The 21,281-nt window shown below is 36.4% G+C and overlaps 1 protein-coding gene and 1 pseudogene across 2 annotated transcripts; one reads left to right on the plus strand and one right to left on the minus strand.

Moving 5' to 3' along the window:
* Positions 1-1,176: 1,176 nt before the first annotated feature.
* Positions 1,177-9,591, minus strand: LOC139784859 (uncharacterized). Of its 2 annotated transcripts, XM_071724035.1 has the most exons (3): positions 9,513-9,586; positions 2,988-3,769; positions 1,177-2,841 (listed from the first exon to the last, which is right to left on the minus strand). In XM_071724035.1, exon 3 carries the CDS (start codon positions 2,789-2,791, stop codon positions 2,078-2,080), a length of 714 nt encoding a protein of 237 aa, XP_071580136.1. In that variant the 5' UTR covers positions 2,792-2,841; positions 2,988-3,769; positions 9,513-9,586; the 3' UTR covers positions 1,177-2,077. The 2 variants fall into 2 exon arrangements, with proteins under 2 accessions (XP_071580136.1, XP_071580137.1); XM_071724036.1 differs by having other exon boundaries at positions 1,177-3,769; positions 9,513-9,591.
* On the plus strand, positions 8,048-20,316 carry LOC139784857 (cytochrome b5-related protein-like; annotated as a pseudogene).
* Positions 20,317-21,281: the final 965 nt, after the last annotated feature.

The following is a 21,281-nucleotide window of genomic DNA, read 5'->3' on the forward strand; positions in this document are numbered from 1 at the left end:
GCAAGTCAGTATTCCCTGTTAATTTCCATTCATATTATTGTCAGTATTTGAGATGTATTTCGTACTTCAACTAGTGTCGTCTCGTGTCGATTTGAGATATTTTATATATTATATTAACTCATGTTACATCGTGGTCCGAATTTCGTACGTTGGTTGATACAATACCGGTACGTTCCAGAGGCAAAATCTCTCTTTCTCTGTGTGTGTGTGTGTGTGTCTTTTAAATCATATTTTCTTTGAAAGAATCGAATTTATGAATAAAATTAATTAATAATATAAGATTAATGAAAGGAATCACTAACTTATACCTATTTTATACTAATAATTTATCAAAAAAAGGGTTAAGTAATTAATAATTAATGAATCATGATAATGAAAAGGTAAAGACGTCACTGTCATGTTAACATAATCTAAATTATGTCACGTAACGTAGAGATGCGTACGCATAAGTATACAGCACGAATTCCTAGATTGTACCGGCACTATATACAGAAAATCTTATGATGGTACGATTTAGGAAACTTGGTAGATTTTATAAAAATATCGATTTAATTATTATAATAATTGCAAATATGTATATGCAAAGAACGCAAAATATTTTACAATAAACCTTTTTTTATAAAAATATAAAAATTTATAATAAAATTGTATGATTACATTATTGTCAGATATATAAATTGATAACAAATTTATATCACCCGGGAAAAAAAACCTCTTATTTATTCATATTAGTTTATATTAGTTTATATTAGTAGATATATGATTATATATGATCATATAAGAAATGGAAAATATAATCTTAAACAATATTATATGGCCATATATGAGAGTATATAATTATATATGGCCATATATAAGCATATATATGATTATATACTCGGGAAAAAATACCTCTTATTTGTTAATTTAGTAAATATATAATTATATATGGTCATATAAGAAATGGAAATATAATCTTGAACAATATTATATGGCTAAATCTCTTTAAGTATAACTTTATATAGTTATATATGGTTTTATATACTAGTATATTATCATATGTGATCATGTAAAAGTATATTTATAAGGTTAAAGATAATCACACACATATATGAATATATACTCTATAATGGATCTATCCATATAAATTTGTATAACCGTTATAAATATTCTTCTAGTATATTATTTTACTCGAAACTGTATCAATTTTTTTTTATTTGGATAATGATTCCCTTCTCGGGATACATGGCGTTTTGTAGGGACGTACCCAACCCTTTACATGTGTCCATCAGTACGAGCCTGGCCTTTGTGCGACCTTACATACTAAGCCCGCCCCCCTTTCCTTTGTCAACCCTCCTGTCCTTCTTCTGCTTCCTTCCTTCTGCGCCCTCAAGTTCTTTTGGCTCTTCCTTCCATCTCCTATCATTTGCCTTCCTCCCTTCCAGTCTCCGCGCCCCTTCTACAACAAAGCAGTCATTAACAAAAGAGAAAGGACGCTCAAGCCTCTTACAAAGCTCCTACTCCCTCATTCCTCCCTCTCCTCTCTCGCTTGCTGGCTGTCCTTGCTTTTCTTTTCCTTGTACTTTCCTCACACTTTCCTCCATTCTTTCCTTCCTTCGTCCCAGTATATTTCCCTTGCATTGATCCACAGTCAGCTGTTTGTGGTCACCACAGAGTTCCCCAATCTTCTTTCTTTTTTTGCCTTTTCTTCTATCCTCCATCTCACTAGCCTTTCTCCCCTGGTCAGTTCCTTGTCCACAATTACACCCCATTTCTTTTTCATTTCCCATCGTTTGCAGAACAGTTCCTTTTTGTCTTCTTCCTCTTCCATTTCCACTAACAGCAGGTCCTTATTTCCATCTCCTTTTATTTCGACCACCCCTTTAATACCTACCTTCCTATCCAGTGCCATTTGAACTATAACTTCCATGAATTCCTTCCTTTCCGCCATTTCTGCTCCCTCTAAACCGCTCCATATCAGCGATCTCCTCTTCTTCGCTATTCTCTCTCTTTCTGCTCTGTCCTCTTTCTGTCTTATCTCCCTCTCTCTTCTTTCTCTCTCTTTTTCCATTTTCTCTTCTCTCCTCTTCACCATATCTCATACGTTGCTCTTCTTCATCCCCGTGGCTCTTCCATTCCGTTCTTCTTCTCTATCCCTCTCCCTCGTCGCTCCTTTCTCCACCTCACTTTCCGTCTCTCCTTCACCTCTTTCCAACTCTTCCTCTCCTCGCCACCGCTCCGTTCTTTCCCCCTCACCCTCACTGGATCCTCGAGATTTTTCGCTTCTCTCTTCCTCCTCACTTGTCATTTCCTCCCACCAGTTTTTACTTCCTCCTTCGCTCTCCCGTCCGCCTCCTGCGCGTTTCTCTCCTTCGTGCTTCGGACCTGCATCCACCGCCATTCCTCCGCTGGCCCCCTCTTTCCCCTCCCTCCCTTCTTCACTCTGCTTTTCCTCAGCATCTGTTTCTTCGTCGATCTCCTGGTCACTCCTCTTCCCCGCTTCTCCTCGTCCTTCGCCTTTCTTGCCATGGATTCCTATATCTTGCCTCTTTTTCACTCTTTCCAGTTGTCTCTTTATCTCCCTCATTTCTTGCCTAAGTTCCTCTCCTTCCCGCTTCATTTCCTTCAGGATTTCTTGGCGCATTTCCCTCAGTTCTTTCATTATTTCCTTTTCCCAGCCGTCCTCTTCCTTCTTCTGTCCTTCCCTCCTCAACCTTATTTCCTTTGCCATTACACTATGATCCTCGCCCTCTCCGCTTTTCCAGTCCTCGGATCTCTTACGGTTGTATGCTCTCGTTGCTCTTTCTGTCATCTTCCTCTGTTCTCTGTTCCTGTCTCAATCCGCTTTCCTTTCTTTCCCTCCTATAAGAGTAAATTTTCCCTCAGAACCTGCCTCGCTCTTTCTTTCCCCTCTTTCTTCCTTAACCTTAAAACGTGTACATGTGTATGTGTGTGTGTGGCGCCTGTCATTCGCCCCGCTGTCTCTCACATTCTTCTCCTTTACTTACTTGTCTGCTTCCTTTACCTCCACCTATTTCTATTTCCTCGTGTCTTCCTTCCTTCTGCCTGCGGCTTGCACTTTAACCCCGTCCTCGTTCACCGTCTCAAACTCGCTTCCCACGTTCTCGCCGTGTTTTCCTCCTCGCAATCGATCCGCCATCCTCAATCGAATCGCCGTGCTTTCTCTGCCTCAGTCGATCCCTCGTACTCGATCGGTGGCGCATCGACCTCCCTAGCGTACTTCCATTCGCTGCCACGGCAGTTCATCCCGCTCGTCGCTGCGCGCAAGCGCCGCGAAACCCCGGTGCCGCATCTCAACGCCCCGCAGTGGCGCCGACCCACTCTTTTGGAGGGGCCGGCACCCCGCGCCGTCTCAGCCCAGCCGGGGCCCGCCAAACACCTCGCCGCTCCCGCGCCACACCGGTCGGCCTCCGCCACGTGCGTTCCTTACTATCGATCCTTCTTTCGATTTCTCGATCTTGCCGCTTATCCACTACACACGCTGCGAAGCCACATGGTCTCTTCCGCCGCTCTCGCCTTCGGTGCCACCTCCTTCAATTCGCCGTCACCCTAACCTCTCTCTCCGGCCTCCTCTTCTCGGGCAGATTTCTGTCATTCCGCTGTGTCTTCCACCTCGTCTCCAATTACTCCTCTTCCTCACAGCCTCCTTCCACGCCTACCTTTCCTCCTCCACTATCCTTCTCCGATATGAGAGCTTTTACAGACGCACTTTTCCTCTCTTTCCGCGCTCCACCTGTTCCCCCGCCGAGGGCTACGGGGGAATCCGAAACTGTATCAAATTAATATGAAATATATTATTTCTAGTTTTAGTTTACACAATTGCGTTTTAAGTCCGACAAAATCCATATTGGCACGCTGTACCAATTTAAAAAACTGAAACATGTATTTAATAATAATATTGTGAAATATTATTAAGCATCAAGATCCGCTTCGACCGAAAACGGCACTTCTCATTGCTTATATGTTATTTTAAGTTTTCTTTTTTTCCTAATTTTGCATAAGATATTTAATTTTTTTAATTCACATATTAATTTTTATTAAATATTTTCGTAAACAATGAAATTACCAGTAATAATTCGTGAAAAAAACTGTTATATAATATATATTATAGTTCTTATAAACAAATATATCAATCGTATTATTTTGCAAACATATCTTATAATTTAAACTGAAAATAATATAATCGTATATGAAATGATGTACGATATAGTCAAATACGATATAGTCATATAAGATTATATATGATCAGATCAGAATATTGCATCTCAAAGTATCCGATAGATGGCATTCGATGTGATCTGTTTCTCGTATTTAAAATTTGACAAACAGTGTTATAAGAACGGCATCAAAAAGATACGACACTGTCTTGCGCTATTCTCGCGCGACGCTGTCTCGGAGCGACACAATTTTTGTATCAGTTATATCGTGAAGTCCACTTTTATAATAAAGTGGCACGCTTAAAAAATAACATTTGAAAATATATAACAATTTTCTAAAACTTATTTAAATATATATGTCCTTATATATAATCTTATATAATCATATATGACCATATAAACTCTTATCAGGCCAAAATTCATATATGATAAGATAGCTTCTTATATGAGCATATAACACACTATAAGAGATATTTTTTATATGTCCTTATATAATCATATATGACCATATAAGATCTTATGCGGCCAAAATTCATATATGAGCATATAAGACCGCTTCTTATATGAACATATAAGACATTATAAGGGTTTTTTTTCCCGGGCAGTTGTACCTGAATTTTTTAAATGTCGTTAGCACGCACAAAACAAGGTGTAATCTGTTAAATTTTTGTCTATATTACTCATTTCTCATTTATTTTATAGAATAGAATAGAATAAGTACTTTATTTGCCCCAAAGGGGCATTAAAGGGCGTTTTTGAGGAACGTTCCCAAACCTTTACAAACATTGGCGTTTTGAAGGGACGTACCCAACCCTGTACATATATTTCACTCTTCCTATCCCGACCTGGCCCTCGGCCTTATACATTCTTGCTCCCTCCCTCCCTTTCTCGTTCTTTATCCTTTCCCTTTCCGTCGCTGCACCCTTCCCTTCCCCTACTCCCTTATCTCTTCTTCCTTTCTCCTGGAGACTTTAAGGGGATGCTGGAGTGACGGCCGAACTTCCTCGATGTCGATAATGTCGAACATTTTTAATTCCGTTCTAATTCGTTTTCTATCATTTTCTATATTACCGGCCTATATCTGCCCTTGTCTAACGAGAGGCATCTGTCCTTGTTTCGATGGCTGCGCCATCTCTCGCTACACGCAATACTACTCCGCACGCATACATACATATGAGATTTTCAGACACATTTTTCTGCTTCTAGGCTCATTTCTGAAAGCACAACATTGTTCTTTTTTGCAATTCCGAGGGCGCTGTATGCTTATTTTATACATACAAAGTGTAAATTTGTATGTGCAGCAAATGTTGTCACGAGTCGAACTATAATTTTTCTATTTTTTTTTTCGTTTTTGATGTAAAATATCGACTGCAGCGCCCTCCGTTTTTGTGCGTGCTTTAATTCTGTAAAAAAGTTTTTTCAATTCCGTAAAGCCAATTCAAAGTTTAGTCTGTTCAAAAAAATGTCGGTAATTCTTGCCACTCCAGCAGCCCCTTATATTTTTGTAATTAAATATTGCTTAATTATATATTAAGTAATAATGTGAAATATTGATGAGGTACGATTTATAGGCGGTACGCATTCGGCAACTCTCCCTTACTTGTTATGTTAGTGACGAGGTTGAAAAAGTGCTGGTACCCAGGTAGCACATACACGTTTCAAAAATATTTTATAAGCGTATTTCCGAAACGTTTTATAACCGATTTCTAGAAACGTTTCTCATGAGTAAAAATGTCCATTCGAAAAACGTTCGATGGAACGTTTCTTTTCCAATAAAATAACGTTTAAAAAACTATTATAGAAACGTTTTGTTTTAATGATAAAGACATTCTAGATAAAGACATTTAAAATTCCTACTTTTCACGTCTTTTGAACGTGTTTATGACGTCTTTGAGACATGAGTGAGAATGTTCTAGAAGCTGTATGCATATATCATCTATGACGTCTATTCTTTTTCGAAGAAATTCCTAAACTGGTACACATTCGTGCAATAAGTTAAAGTAAAACAAAATATACTTGTCTATTATTTTATTTATATTGAACATTAAAGAATTACCTAGATAATTTTCTCCTCAATTATGTTTTTGTGTAAGTAACGTGTGAACACATTGCAATAAGGTCTTTGTGATTAATGGGATAGTAGTAGAATCGCTCTTCAATATGTTTCACACGACAGTTCGTACAAACTGTTGACATGAATAAGTCACATGAATAAGTGACTGCTACTACGTTTACGCGAACGTTACTTCTGTAGTAACTTACAATAATTCCTCCGCGTAAACGGGATTTTCTTTCGCATAAACGGGATTTTGTAGTAACTTACGATAATTTACTCCGCGTAAACGAGTGAATTATCGTAAGTTACTACAGAAGTAACGCTCGTGTAAACGTAGTATGCGATTGATCGTTAAGTGTAATTTATGTTTCTTTCTTAAAATTAGTAAAAATTGCAGAATACAAATAATTTTTGCCGATTATTATTAGGAGAACACATATTAGACACATATTCTGACCCAAATAATGTAATATTTGAAGAAGTTACAAAGCAGCCGAGCCTAGCATTTTGTGGTGTATTTGCAGCAGCATTTGTTGTAACAATAGCGTTGGGAGAAAGTCCATTTAATAAAACAAAATGTACTTTTTTTAATCAATAAAGTATTAATAAAGGAAAGTTGATATTGAATTTGGCGATAAAAGGATTCTTATAAAGAATCAATAAAGGATTCTTTTCTAATAAAATTTGAGAAGTGAGAAATATCCGTGGTTGCTCTAACTTTCGCAAATTTGGAAATTTCGGACTGTAGTATAATGCGGCATAGTAACAGATCGACCTTCGGTCGCGGAATATTTTCGTGCCCGCTTCGCGACAAGAGCATTAGTCTTTTGTTAAATAGGTTTTTGTTAAAGAGGCAACTCAGGTAGCACATACACGTTTCAGAAATGTTTTATAAGCGTTTTTTCGATTTATAACCGATTCCTAGAAACGTTTCTCATGAGTAAAAATGTGCATTCGAAAAACGTTCGATGGAATGTTTCTTTTCCAATAAAATAACGTTTAAAAAACCAATTATAGAAACGTTTTGTTTTAATGATAAAGACATTTAAAATTCCTACTTTTCACGTCTTTTGAACGTGTTTATGACGTCTTTGAGACATGCGTGAGAATGTTCTAGAAGCTGTATGCATATATCATCTATGACGTCTATTCTTTTTCGAAGAAATTCCTAAACTGGTGCACATTCGTGCAATAAGTTAAAGTAAAACAAAATATACTTGTCTCATTCTAACTTAATTGCATTACTGATGTGCACCAGTTCAGGAAGTTCTTCAAAACGGAACACACGTATAAATGTTCTTTCAATGGCCACGTTCAGCAGAACGTTTATTTTGCAACTGTTGGAAGTTTTCTAAGCTTAGATTTGTCCGACGATAAATAGATTAAGACAGGTAGGACAAAAGTAATTTAAGTAAATAAGTGGATATATGTGCATGGATAAAATGACTTATTTTGTGCAATATAAATTTAAATGTTTCAAAAAAGGCTATTAAAGCTATTATCTATATATATAAATAAAGCAAATTATAATTTTAAAAGAAAAAATTTTAAAAATAGGTATTTTTGTTAACGTAAAAAATACGTTTCTTAAATCATGGTTTCAAATACATTTTTGTTCAAACGTTTCTTAATGGTTCTTTACGGTTATGAAACTATGTATACGTTCAAAAAACGTATATGAAACTAATATGTGCTACCTGGGTTTGTCTCAAGAAGCCTTGAGTTTTCATTTCTCCACGGAAACGGGAGTGGAGTGGTAGCATAATCTTTAAAACTGCGAGATTTCTCCTGCAGTCTTCAGTCTTCGGAGTAACGTCAAGTCAAACAGACATTCAATCTAGGAAATTAAAAAAAATTGGATATTTATTTCTTAACCTCTATATAGTCTGTATTAACTTCACATATTTTATGAACAGTGAATAAAACATGGTAATTGAACGCAGAACACCGATACAAAGCTTTTACGCCGGACAGTCAATACTTATTACAGGTATTTAATATCCAAATATATAATTTATGTAATAAAGTAAAATGACACTTCAACAAAAAATTAGATATTTTTTTAGCACAAGAACAAAACTAATTGTTTCCGGTAATTGTTTAAACGCTGAATACGATTCTGTATGCAAATTGCTCTCTCACGTTACAATTTTGAGAAATTTTGCAGTTAAAGTTGCAACTATATATTTTAATGTATTTTCATAAGAAACGATTATCCTCTCGTTCTCGTGCCCGAAAAAAAGAATTTTTTTGTTAAATATTAATGACGGCAGTTCTGCGGAAGAGTATATGCACTCGAGAGTGATGTGTTTGGTCATTAATATCCCTTCCACAATATACATGACTCGATATTCTTGACCACAGCATGCCACGTAACCGGATTATTGAAGAATAAGTCGTGCAGATCGCTATAAGGAATCATGAAGAATACAACTTACGCGCCGAATATAATGGATGCGTTACGATTGAAAGGAAATATCGTCGATGCGTTGCGTTGTGAGTAAAAAAACACGGTGATCAAATATTGGTGGTGGGAGCTTTCACGCTAACAAAGTTCAAGCAAACGAAGAGATAAAGACTGAATGTTTAATTTTCGCAGAAATGTGCGATTTATCGTTATTGCGACAATCGTGAACAGTGGAATAATTATGCTTTGTAATAATTATACTTTACCATATTTTGCAATGATTAACGGTTATTTTACATAATATTTAAAATATTCTATAAATATTATATGTATTTACATAATATTTAAAACATTTGTATAAATATTTGTATACATATACCTACATATTATAATATTAAATATTACACATAATTTTATTAATAAACATTAAAAATATGTTATTGTATGGGTTTCATTACATTATTTTTAACAACTCTTTTAACAACTTATTTTTAACAGCAATATAGATACAAAAAACGGCCAATTTCGAGCACTTCAAGATGTTAAAAATGTATTAAATAATTTCAAAGTATACAGTCAGTCGACGTTTCGGCCTAACTTGGCCTTCTTCAGGACATTAAAAATCCAAACCGTTAACGCATTACAAAAACTCTTCTTCCCTTACAATAACTGAATCAAATCACAAACGCTACTATTTACAATATTTAGATCTCGCCGAAGTATGTGGAGAATTGGTCATAATGAAGTCAGAAGTAATGATCGAGTATTCGTCAAGTTATCCGCCGATTCACTTTGTCGCCAGACCGTCTTAGTGGCAACTAAACCGAAAGTTGAAATTTGAAATAACCACTAGATTAATAATTAAGTCCCAACTCACGACAATCAAACTCACATAAGCGGTCAACCAGCAACGACGCAGGTGAACTCCTTCCATCACATCTCAAAAGCGTGTGTTCGTCGCAAAAGATAACAGACGACTGAGGCAATACACGCATCGCAAGGGCACAATAACCCATAGTTAATGTTGTTAGAAGAACATTATGATAACTGATACAAAATATCGATCGTATGATGCTGATACAAATAAGAATCGTTCAATAGCTCCGTGTCCTTGTTTAAATTTATACCATTTTTCTGCTTTTTAATATGAATCATTTCAGCAGTCAATCTCTTTTTATAATTATGTTCGATTTCTAAGATGCGTGCATTATCCCAGTCAAAAGAATGATGAATTTTGTGGAATGCTCTGAGACAACGAATGTTTAGACGCGTCCAATCTGATATTATTTTTATGTTCTTTTAATCTGGTTTGTAATTGCCTCTTGGTCTGACCGAAGGCGAGGGCGGCAAATCACACGAGCCTGAAAAAACTTTCGCCCCGAGGTGCACACGATATTTTTTCACAATACCTTTACGGAAAGTTCGACTTCCATGCCTAGAGACAGGCGAGAGTGGTCAATTTCAAGCCAGGGCTTACTTTCCTCCCTAGGGCGGAAAGTGATTACTTTCCGCCCGCTAAACAGGGAGGAAAGTTGTTACTTTCCTCCCTAAGGGAGGAAAGTGGTTTCCGCCCGCTATGCCGCCCTGGTGTGAAATTGGCCGCTTTCGCCCCTCTCTACAGGCATGGAAAGTCGAACTTTCCGTGGAGGTGTTGTGAAATAGTATATTGTGCACCAAGGGGCGAAAGTAGCGTTTTTCAGACGAGTGTGAAGTTTGTCGCCCGAGCTTTCGGCTCGGGCGGCAAATCACACGAGTCTGAAAAAGCTTTCGACCCGAGGTGCACACGATATTTTTTACAACACCTCTTTACGGAAATGTCTGACTTTTGAATGCCTGTAGAGTGTATGCATTTGATATTCCATTCGTACAGTTTGTACGCGCGTGTAGTTAAATAGAAAGAGAAAAAGAGAGTGATGCGGGGTCCATGGGCGAAGTCCTGGTGGGTCTAGGAGTAAAGCGTCCGGTGGGGTCTAGGAGTAAAGCGTCCGGTGGGGTCCAGGGGCAAAGCCCCTGGTGGGGTTCTAGGGGCGAAGCCCCTAATGGGGTCCAGGGGCAAAGCCTCTGGTGGGGTCCTAGGGGGCGAAGCCCCTAGTGGGGTCCAGGGGCGTGGCCCTGGTGGGGGGGTGTGGGGGGCGAAGCCCCCCCACACAACACAAATTAATAGCACGATAAAATTGCTCGTTTAAAATAAAATACTAACGAAAATTGTCTTACAACTTATATTAATCCGATTCGCCTCAATCTACCCTAAGTTATTTGATGGATAGCCAATCCTCAAAACCGATCCTCAAAAAATTTAAATTCGACGTTTTTGAACATAAGCAACACATTGGCATCGAAAACTCAAAAAACAATTTTTACTTCGGTCTTTTCTACCCCTATTTCATATATAATTCTTTTAAATTCGGTTGATTAGACTTAGCTTTATATGCGATCAAATTATGGACCTTTGATCGCGTATAAAGCTGGGTCTAATCAACCAAATATTAAAAAATTATATATAAAATAGGGGTAGAAAAGACTAAAAATATAATAAAATTAGAAATAGATCGATATCTCCAAATTTGCGGAAGTTATATAGAGCAACCACGGACATTTCCAAAAAATTCAAAATTTAAAAAAAAAAAAACCCCTTTACCGATCATCGCCAAATTCAATACCAACCTTCCTTGAATGATACTCTATCGATTAAAAAAAAAACAGCCCGATATCTCAATATTTACGGAAGTTAGAGCAATCACGGACATCAAATCTGCACATACACACACACATACAGACATGCGATTTTAATGCGATATTTCGACATTTTAGAACACTCTGAACATATTGGCATCAAAAACTCAAAACCAATCTCTTTGTTGGTTTCTTCTACCCCTATTTCATATGTAAATCATTTAAATTTGGTTGACTAGACCCAACTTTATACGCAATCAAAGGTTCATATACGAAATTCACGAAAACAAAGCTTCCTCTATGAGGAAGCAAAATGACAATAAAATGTTAGAAATATAATTTTTAGAATATAATTTTGTTTAGGAATGAGTAACAAAGACAAAACGACACTTGTGTCGACTTGTCACTTGCTGGAAAGCTTCCTATATATGTTTTAAGATTTGCCCGTTACTTACTTTCCGCCCGCTAAACAGGGAGGAAAGTCGTTACTTTCCGCCCTAAGGAGGAAAGTGGTCACTTTCCACCCGCTAAACAGGGAGGAAAGTGAGCACTTTCCGCCCTAGGGAGGAAAGTGCTCACTTTCCACCCGCTAAACAGGAAGGAAAGTGAGCACTTTCTGCCCTAGGGAGGAAAGTGCTCACTTCCACCCGCTAAATAGGGAGGAAAGTAACAACTTTCCTCCCTGGCGTGAAATTGGCCACTTTCGCCCCTCTCTACAGGCATGGAAAGTCGGACTTTCCGTGGAGGTGTTGTGAAAACTATGTTTAACGTGTCATCTATATAAATAATAAATAATTTATCCAGAGAATTATCGAAGATTTATATTTCATCATAAGAAATTTATATTTATATTTTGTTTGCAATTTTATTTTTAATGCTATTATTTAACTTGGGTGCAATTTTTAGGATGTTAGAAAAACACAAGAATAGTTTTAAACATTTTGATTTTATATCTGTAAAAAAAGAAAATAAACAACGCGAGATCAATGTAAATAATAATCGAAAGTACATTCGTAATTCGCCAACGATATAATAAACATTAGACTTTCATTTCATCGACTACAATTGGCAAGTAATCATCGTGACGATTCGACCATTGGTTTTGGTCCGAATGATTACCAATGTACTTTCGGTTTAATTATACACCGCGACTTAAATATCGTTGTCCATCTTATTATTGTTTAGTGTGTTATTGCGATAAATATTACCACATGTCTCAGTGGTCAAATTGGTACGAAGCTCTACACGGAATGAGGGAGGTTCGAACCCTGGCTAAGGTAATATTTATCGCAATAAATTTAATAATTTAATTTAATTTAATTTAAATTATTTAAAAAATGAGATGCTTATATATATAATAAGTATCAAAGATTATTAACGTCTTGACGATCAATCGGACCAAAACCAATGGTCGAATTGTCACGATGATTACTTGCCAATTGTAGTCGATGAAATGAACGTCTAATGTAAATAATAATATTTTTTATATTAATATCATGCATCGTTTATGTCACTGTACAGTTAATAAATAAATTTAAAATTGATATGCATCTAATCTAATCTAATTTAAAACTACTTTTTATTTTTGTAGGACTGTTTGCAAAAATACAATTTAAAGAAATCAAATTAATTAATCAATCAATCAGTCAATTTATAATAATTTACGTTAGTTACATTGTCTAAATGAAAAAGGTTCGTGTAAACATAACGTAAACGATACGTGATCTATATTAAGATTTGGAGTTAGTATATTCACTGTGAAACAGTGAAGAATATCATAGCAGTTTAATGATATTAAACGGCTATGATATTAAACAGTGGCTGCGCACAGCAAGTTTGAGGATAAAAAAGTGTAATATTATACAATTTATATATTATTTTACGGATTAATTATGGGTTTGCTTAGTCTAAATTATATTGTCTAACCTTTATTTTAAGCATTTTTTGAAATTTTCTAACACATCGGGTTCATCATTTATACTTTGTCAAAAATGACCAAAAAATATACGAAATTTACGAAAACAAAGCTTCCTCTATGAGGAAGCAACACGTTTTTTTTTTGTGACAGAAAAATGTGTTAGAAAAATTTTACTGACAGACTCGGATTTAGCGGCTAAAAATCTACAGGAAACGATTCGAGAAACCTAATCCGCATCTGATATGACGACCAGTGTGTTATCAATGAAATCTCTGTAGCTATAATTTAGCAGAATAAAATCAATCTGTAACTAATTTAACGGAATTTTTACTGATTCAGTTAATTCATAAGAGCAGTAAAAGGATTTTTTGATTGAAAGTAATAAGATTGAGAGAGTTACTTATACAGAAACTAAGATTAATGTTACAATAAAAGTCACAAACTTTTTAGTAGCTTTTATCAGAAAGATTCTATCAGAAAGCCTCCCTAAGACAAAAAGACATATTAATCTAAGATTAAAAAACTTCAATCTAACGAAATACAGTCTTCGAATGACGACAGAGACAGAAAGAACGACGTCGATGTGTCAGAACAAAAAAAGAATTTTATCGTCCTCCCTTATTTAAAATCTGCCTCTGAAGTCATCGTCTAGTGGATAAGTCTAGTGGATAAGTCTAAGATATCTATAGGATACCGTATTCTGAATAAACTTATAGCAGAATAATTAAAGTCCAAAAAGATAAGAACTCCCACTTTATGAATAACAGTTATCTACAAAATTGATTGTAAGAATTGCGATGCCTCTTATGTTAGGCAAACTAAACGACAGCTACATATTATAAGGCTTAAAGCCTTGTGTACACGATACTAGAAATCGGTCCGAGTTTCGGTTTAAGCCAATCAACTTGCAGCTCTTACAGAAAAGCAGCAGTTTCATTGGCTTAAACCGAAACTCGGACCGATTTCTAGTATCGTGTACACAAGGAACATAAGTATAACGTCACATTAGACTCGTCCAAGTATTTAATGGTCACCAAACATATTACACAATATAATCATTCTTTTGACTGGTTGTGAGATAGAACTTGCATATTAGGTCATGAATGCAATTACTAAAAAAAGATTAATTTCCGAAATGATTTACATTAAGGAGCAATACAATGGAATCAGCTCTAAAAAGACACGGAATTATTGAACGAGGTTTATTTTGATGTTCTGAGCGAACTCTCTGTCACCATTAATTATAAACATTAATTTGTGGATTATTATGCCAGTCGCCGAACAAACATCTCCCTCTCAGAAGCCGTACATCTTCGCACTGATAAAAATCACGTATTCAAAAATATGAAATTATAATATCAAACTTCGTCGAATGACCACTTATGAAAGTTGTCCACTTCTCTTCTATATGCTTTTTGAATTCTATTCATAGTCGAGTTTCTCTCTTTATAGTTACCACTAAGTCTGGTCATAAATTATATATTATTATTTATTAAACACCGGACATTTTACATTTGGACTTACATTATTGGTGCTCTCTAACGAGGATGGCGGCTGCTCGAATTATCTGCGAAGGATTTCTATCATTTCACTATTGGTCTTCTCCAAAAAAGTTTTTCGATTAGGTTTTAATTTTTAACCTTCGACTTAAATTTAAGTTTTAATTTTAATCATTGACTTTTTGACTTACCGTGTTTGACTTCGACCTTAACTTAATACTTATTTCAACGCTTTCAATGTGATCTCCAATATTTTATTATTATTTATATTATTTTTGTATTGTTCTCAAATGATCTGAAGATGACCAAGTACGGTCGAAACGTTAGCTCACTTTAGAATAAACAAATTGCTTAAATTATGAGATTTTCTTTTTAACACCTTACTAACGCTCGATAACTGGTAATTGGTCGTTTCTTCTCCAAAAATCACGAAATTGAAATTAAAGATTTTGATTAAAACCAAAATTTAAAGAGAGCAAAGATTGAAATATTATTAAAAAATTGAAGAATTTGTGATAAAAAGTTTATAGAAATTAGATATAAATCAACGTATTATTACTTGTGTAAAAGTTAATTGTGATAAATCCATCATTCGCCAGAAGTACCAAACTTTTGTGTCTTATTTATTTAGGCGAGGTCAAGAAAACCTTTAACATGTCGAAAACTAGCACGGTACCCGGCTTAGCTTACCTGCCAGCGAGAGATATGACGGCGGCAACCGCGGCGGGTTTTCTCGAGGCTAGGAGAAAAATCGACGGTGCGGAAGGATTGTGGAGAATCGGAAATAAGCTTTACGATTTGGAAACCTTCGCGAAATCGCATCCGGGTGGAGCTGAATGGATTCGGCTCACGAAAGAGACCGATATCACCGAATTATTCGAGGTACTTATTAAATCATAGTTAGAGTTAACAATTTATTATCAGCCAGTTTTTTGCTTGGAAGTATCAATCATCGTACTTTCAATCCGTCATTATAATTATATTATTATTATCATTTATTGTGGGAAAATTAATTGGAAAGTTCGATGTCTACCCAGGTAGCAAACACAAGTCATTTTGACGTCAAATTTTGGTCCTTTACTGACCATTCCTGACGTCACTAACTGGCGGCATAATGACGTTAAAATGACGGTCTAATGTCACAGACAATTGACGTCATTTTCTGACGTCTTATTGACGGCAAAAATAGGTCCATTGTACGACATACCGGTTTCTAGAAATGTTTTTTATGAAATTAAAATGTTAAAATGTCTACTTGATAAACGTTTATAAAAAAATGTTCTTTTTCTTTATCTAAGAAAAAAAAACTTTTTTAACTGTTTCGTTACATGCCATGTGCGTATAGCCGCTCTCAAGGCGGTCACCCATCCTAGTACAGTACCGCGTCCGAGTCGCTTGACTTCGGATGATCCAGTGGACAGTGACGATCTTCTCACCCTGATGCTTCCTTATTAACTGTACTTGTCTATAACAGGTACATCTTTAAAGTGTTCAAAAATCTTGTAATGATAATCTTCTTGATAGCTATAACACTGCGTGAAATAGTTATCATAAAACTACATCCACTTATACCATAAATTCGCCACTTCAATCATAAAGTTGCTAAACAAACATATTGCAGTTAATTTTGTGGTTTTTATTTTATTATTACTTTATTAAACAATATTAAGAAGTAAAAATAGTTATATTACAAAAAGACCTTATTTGGACGACTTTAAGACGTCTTTAAAATGACGTCTTTAGATGGTCTAAGAAATGACGTCTTATAAACGTCCATTTATTAGTCGCCGATGTCATAGACTAACCCCAGGTAGCAAGGTGACGTCTATTTAACGTCATTTTTTGGTCATGTTCTGACGATTGCGACGTTATGAAATGACGTCAAAGTGCCGTAAAAATGACGTACTTTTGTCTCATCTCCGTGACGTCATATATTGACGTCACTAATACGTAATTAATGACGTCGACGGGACGAAATAAAAGTACGTCAGATTTTGAACATTTGGACGTCATCTTGGAATGGCATCACAAGACTGACCATAAAATGTCAAATAGACGACAACTTTTTAATCTACATTATTTTTTATGAAATTAAAATGTTAAAATGTCCACTTGATAAACGTTTATAAAAAAAACGTTTTTCTTCTTTATCTATGAAAAAAAAAACGCTTTTTTTAACTGTTTCTTTACGTATTATGTGCATATAGCCCCGCTTTCTCAAGGCGGTCACCCATCCTAGTACAGTACCGCGCCCGTGTTGCTTGACTTCGATGATCCAGTGAACAGTGACGATCTTCTGACCCTGATGCTTCCTTAGTAACTGTACTTGTCTATAACAAGTACATCTTTAAAGTGTTCAAAAATCTTGTAATGATATCTTCTTGATAGCTATAACACTGCATGAAATAGTTATCATTGTCTTATAAACGTCCATTATTAGTCGCCGACGTCATAGACTTTGCTCCTTGGGTTGGATACTGGTCTACAAACTGACAAACCAGATACGTCGTGTTAAAGTCAGTCAACTAACGTCTTTTATTAGTCTAAAGTCTGACGTCTCAGGTACGTCGTGTTAAAGTCAGTTAACTAACATTTTTTATTAGTCTAAAGTCTGACGTCTCAGGTACGTCGTGTTAACGTCAGTTAATTAACATCTTTTATTAGTCTAAAGTCTGACGTCTCAGGTACGTCGTATTAACGTCAGTTAACTAACATCTTTTATTAGTCTAAAGTCTGACGTCTCAGGTACGTCGTATTAACGTCAGTTAACTAACATCATTTATTGGTCTATAATCTGACGAACCAGGAACGTCGTATTAAAGCGATTTAACTAACGTCTTTTATTGGTCGAAATTCTGACGTCTCAGGTACGTCGTGTTAACGTCAGTTAACTAACATCTTTGATTAGTCTAAAGTCTGACGTCTCAGGTACGTCGTATTCACGTCAGTTAACTAACATCTTTTATTAGTCTAAAGTCTGACGTCTCAGGTACGTCGTATTAACGTCAGTTAACTAACATCATTTATTGGTCTACAATCTGACGAACCAGGAACGTCGTATTAAAGTGATTTAACTAACGTCTTTTATTGGTCGAAATTCTGACGTCTCAGATACGTCGTACAATGGATAAATAACTAACGTCATTAAATGGGCACTAATCTAACGTTACTTGGACGTTATAGTTTGGTTAAATTGTCGAAGTGTTTTTATGGTTATACAAATGACGTCAATGGTACGTTATAATAAGGTCATTCTACGATTAGTTATTATTTCGTCAAAAAAGTCACGACATTTATACGTCTTAAGTTGGTAAAATGACGTCGTACCCAAAAAATGACGAATTATTGACGTCATATTAACGTCACCTTGCTACCTGGGACCTAACCAAAAATGACTAAAAATAGACGTCATAATGATGTTATGGAATAACGTCAGTATAATGTCATTTTTAAAGACATAGTCGCTTTTTGGTCATTTTACGTCATTTGTACAAACATGACTAGTATTTGACGTCAAAATGACTTGTGTTTGCTACCTGGGTAACATATGACTGGCCTATATCACCTTATTTCTTTTCACAATTTTCCTTGAAAAATTTCCGGTCTGTCGCTACGATTTTTGTGTAGGTAAATTCGGAGGCAACTTTAAATTTTAACGGTCAATTCTATCACTTAGAGTCACCACATCACTGACAAGGCCGAACGACTGCTGCCAAAATTCTACGTCCGCGAAGCCACGAGTCCGCGATCGGTGCCCCTGACGTTTCTGCCGGACGGCTTCTATCGCACATTCAAGAGACGCGCGGCCGAGGCTTTGAAAACAGTCAATTTCCATAAACCGTCCACGACGACGAATCTCATCACCGATTCCTTGGCGACTGTGACTTTCGCGCTGAGTCTCGCGGCCGCTCTCGTCGACTCTTACGCCATTACCGTCCTGGCCAGTGAGTATTCGTGAAGCTATTTATAATTAAGATATAAATAGTTTATTAGATAAAGAATTGAAATTATAAATAATTGAGATTAAGGATATTCGTTATTATAATTAACAGTATAATAAAAATGACGACAATCGCAATAGAACGATAAAATAAAATTTACGAATATATTTATTAATTAATATAGCTTTGTATTAATTACAATCATTAAGAGCAAACGTATTAATCGATTGGTTTATTCGACGATAATTCTAGGCGTTTTTCTGACATGGACGACCGTCGCGGCACACAATTACTTCCACATGAGAGACAATTTTCGAATGTATTACTTCGATCTCAGCATGGTATCCTCGAAAGATTGGCGCATCACGCACGTGATGAGCCATCACATGTATACCAACACCATATGGGATTACGAGATCTACGTGGTAGAGCCATTTTTGCAGTGGATGCCTCGTAAGGATAAATCCTACTTAGCGGGAATGATAAGCAGGATTATAAGTCCCATCGTCTGGATGTTGCTGTTCGTTACCGAAGGCTTGAAACGGTAATAGAAACTTAATTTCAACGTATATACAATAACATTCCACACCCTTTCGTTGAAATTAAGAGAAAGGTTTAGCTTGTATCTTCACTTTAGATTCTTAATTTTTCCGTCTGTCGACATCGAAAAATTTGCCAAATGGATTTCCAATTTTATTTGTCGTGATGAAAGATTTAATTACTTTTAGATATTACGCGGTATTCAAGGTGTACGGGGTCTTCGAGTTTCGCGATCTCGTGCCACTCGTGCTACCTCTATCGATGTGTTTTATGGCACCTAAGATTCTCGTGGCTCTCAAGTTGTGGCTGATAATGGTGCTAATTAGTAGCGCCCTGTTCGGTCTGATTGGCTTCAATGCGGCTCATCATCATCCTGATATTTTCCACGACGGCGATACCTACAGGTTACATATAGCTTACATTTTTATTTAAGGGAACTTTCATTCCCTGAAATTATTAAAGCATTTTTGAACCGATCAGATTTATTTTGTTTTCTCTCTATTAAAAAATAATTTAAATAAAGTAAAATAGTATAAAATAAGTTAATTAAAGGAAAAAAAAGAATATTGATTTAACTACACTCACTTCAAACATAGATCTAACATTAATTCAATCTCGATGTAATTTTTCGCATGATTTTGATTTCAATTTTAATTAATTGACTTTGTTTTTAACGTCGAGCTGCTTGATATTAATTCCAATTTCAATCTCAACGTAATTTTAATTTTTAATGGTAAAATATTTCTGTTCTATCTCGAAGGATTTAGTAAATTTCTTTAATTATTGCAATGTCTCCAAGGAATGACCTGGACTGGGGTCTGCTCGAGATGGACCGCCGTGCGCGACCGCGAGGTGATCGACGACTCGACTTTCCTAGCGCTCACCAACTTCGGCTCACACTCATTGCACCATCTGCTGCCCACCGTGGACCATCACTATTTGCAATTATGCGTGCCTGCTTTCCTGCAAACGTGCGAGGAATTCCGCATCAGCTCGGACAAGTGGACGCAGTGGGAGCTTATGAAAGGACAATTCAGCAGCTTACGCGAACTGACGCCAAGAAGAATCACAGGTAGAGCTCAGCCTTCGGCGAAACGTGCTCTATCATAATAATTGGATTCCTAGGCACTAAGTTTCTACGCGCTTCTACGCACTTCTAATTTTTACGTGTCAATTTGCGACCGTAAATACCATATGACGATATTTACCGCGAGACGATTGAAGTAGAAACTCGTTAAATTATCCGCGTAATTGAGATAAGTTTTACGAATTAAGTTAAAATCGTATCTACATGTAAAGTAGATAAATAAAATGATAATCATTTTATTCCATTTAATTTTAAGAAAGACAAAATTCGCGAGATTACCGTTACGCGAAGTACTTGATGCATTAAGACGTACTTGATGCATTAAGAAGTACTTGATGCATGAAAGCCAAAATTATGTTCCACTGTTTCGTACGACTGCGGATTATATTGTACAATAAATTAAGCTGACACTTAACAAATGAATAATTTCTTTGCGTTTACGGCGAAGATCGACACGTGACGTCCAACGAATCCTTGTCCTGGAATCGTCGAGTCTCACGGGTGGTGATCGGCAAACGGAGCGATTTAGTTCTTATCTTTATTTATTGCTTATTTACTTTAATAAATACATACTTCGTCTCTCTTTATAAATTACAATTAAGTTTATAGGATACGATATCATTCGGATGACACGTGTAATGATACGCGCTTCTGATCAAACGTTCATCGCGACTCGCTCTCTCGTTCTACTACTCGCGAGTGATCCTTCTCCTCTTTCCACGATCTCGTTTCCAGGGCTGCGTTCGAAAACTTTACTCGGGTGCACACCGCGTCATTCTATCTTTGTTATTTACTAAAAGTTGAACAAGGACAGAATGACGCTGGTGCACCCGAGTGAAGTTTACGTGTTATTGTGCAACTCGCGAGAGCATAAACGTTTCTGTATTCGTCGCTCTATTTTCTCCCCCCCCTTTTCGTCTTCTGTGTATGCGTGTGTGTAAATATTAATATATCTCGCGCTGGCTCTCGCCCTCTCATCCTCCGCTCGCGCGCCCTCTCGCTC

The sequence above is a fragment of the Temnothorax nylanderi genome, unplaced genomic scaffold, assembly GCF_030848795.1.
Source record: "Temnothorax nylanderi isolate EJ_2023f unplaced genomic scaffold, tnyl_v1.0 TNYL_tig0691_pilon, whole genome shotgun sequence".
NCBI lineage: Eukaryota > Metazoa > Arthropoda > Insecta > Hymenoptera > Formicidae > Temnothorax > Temnothorax nylanderi.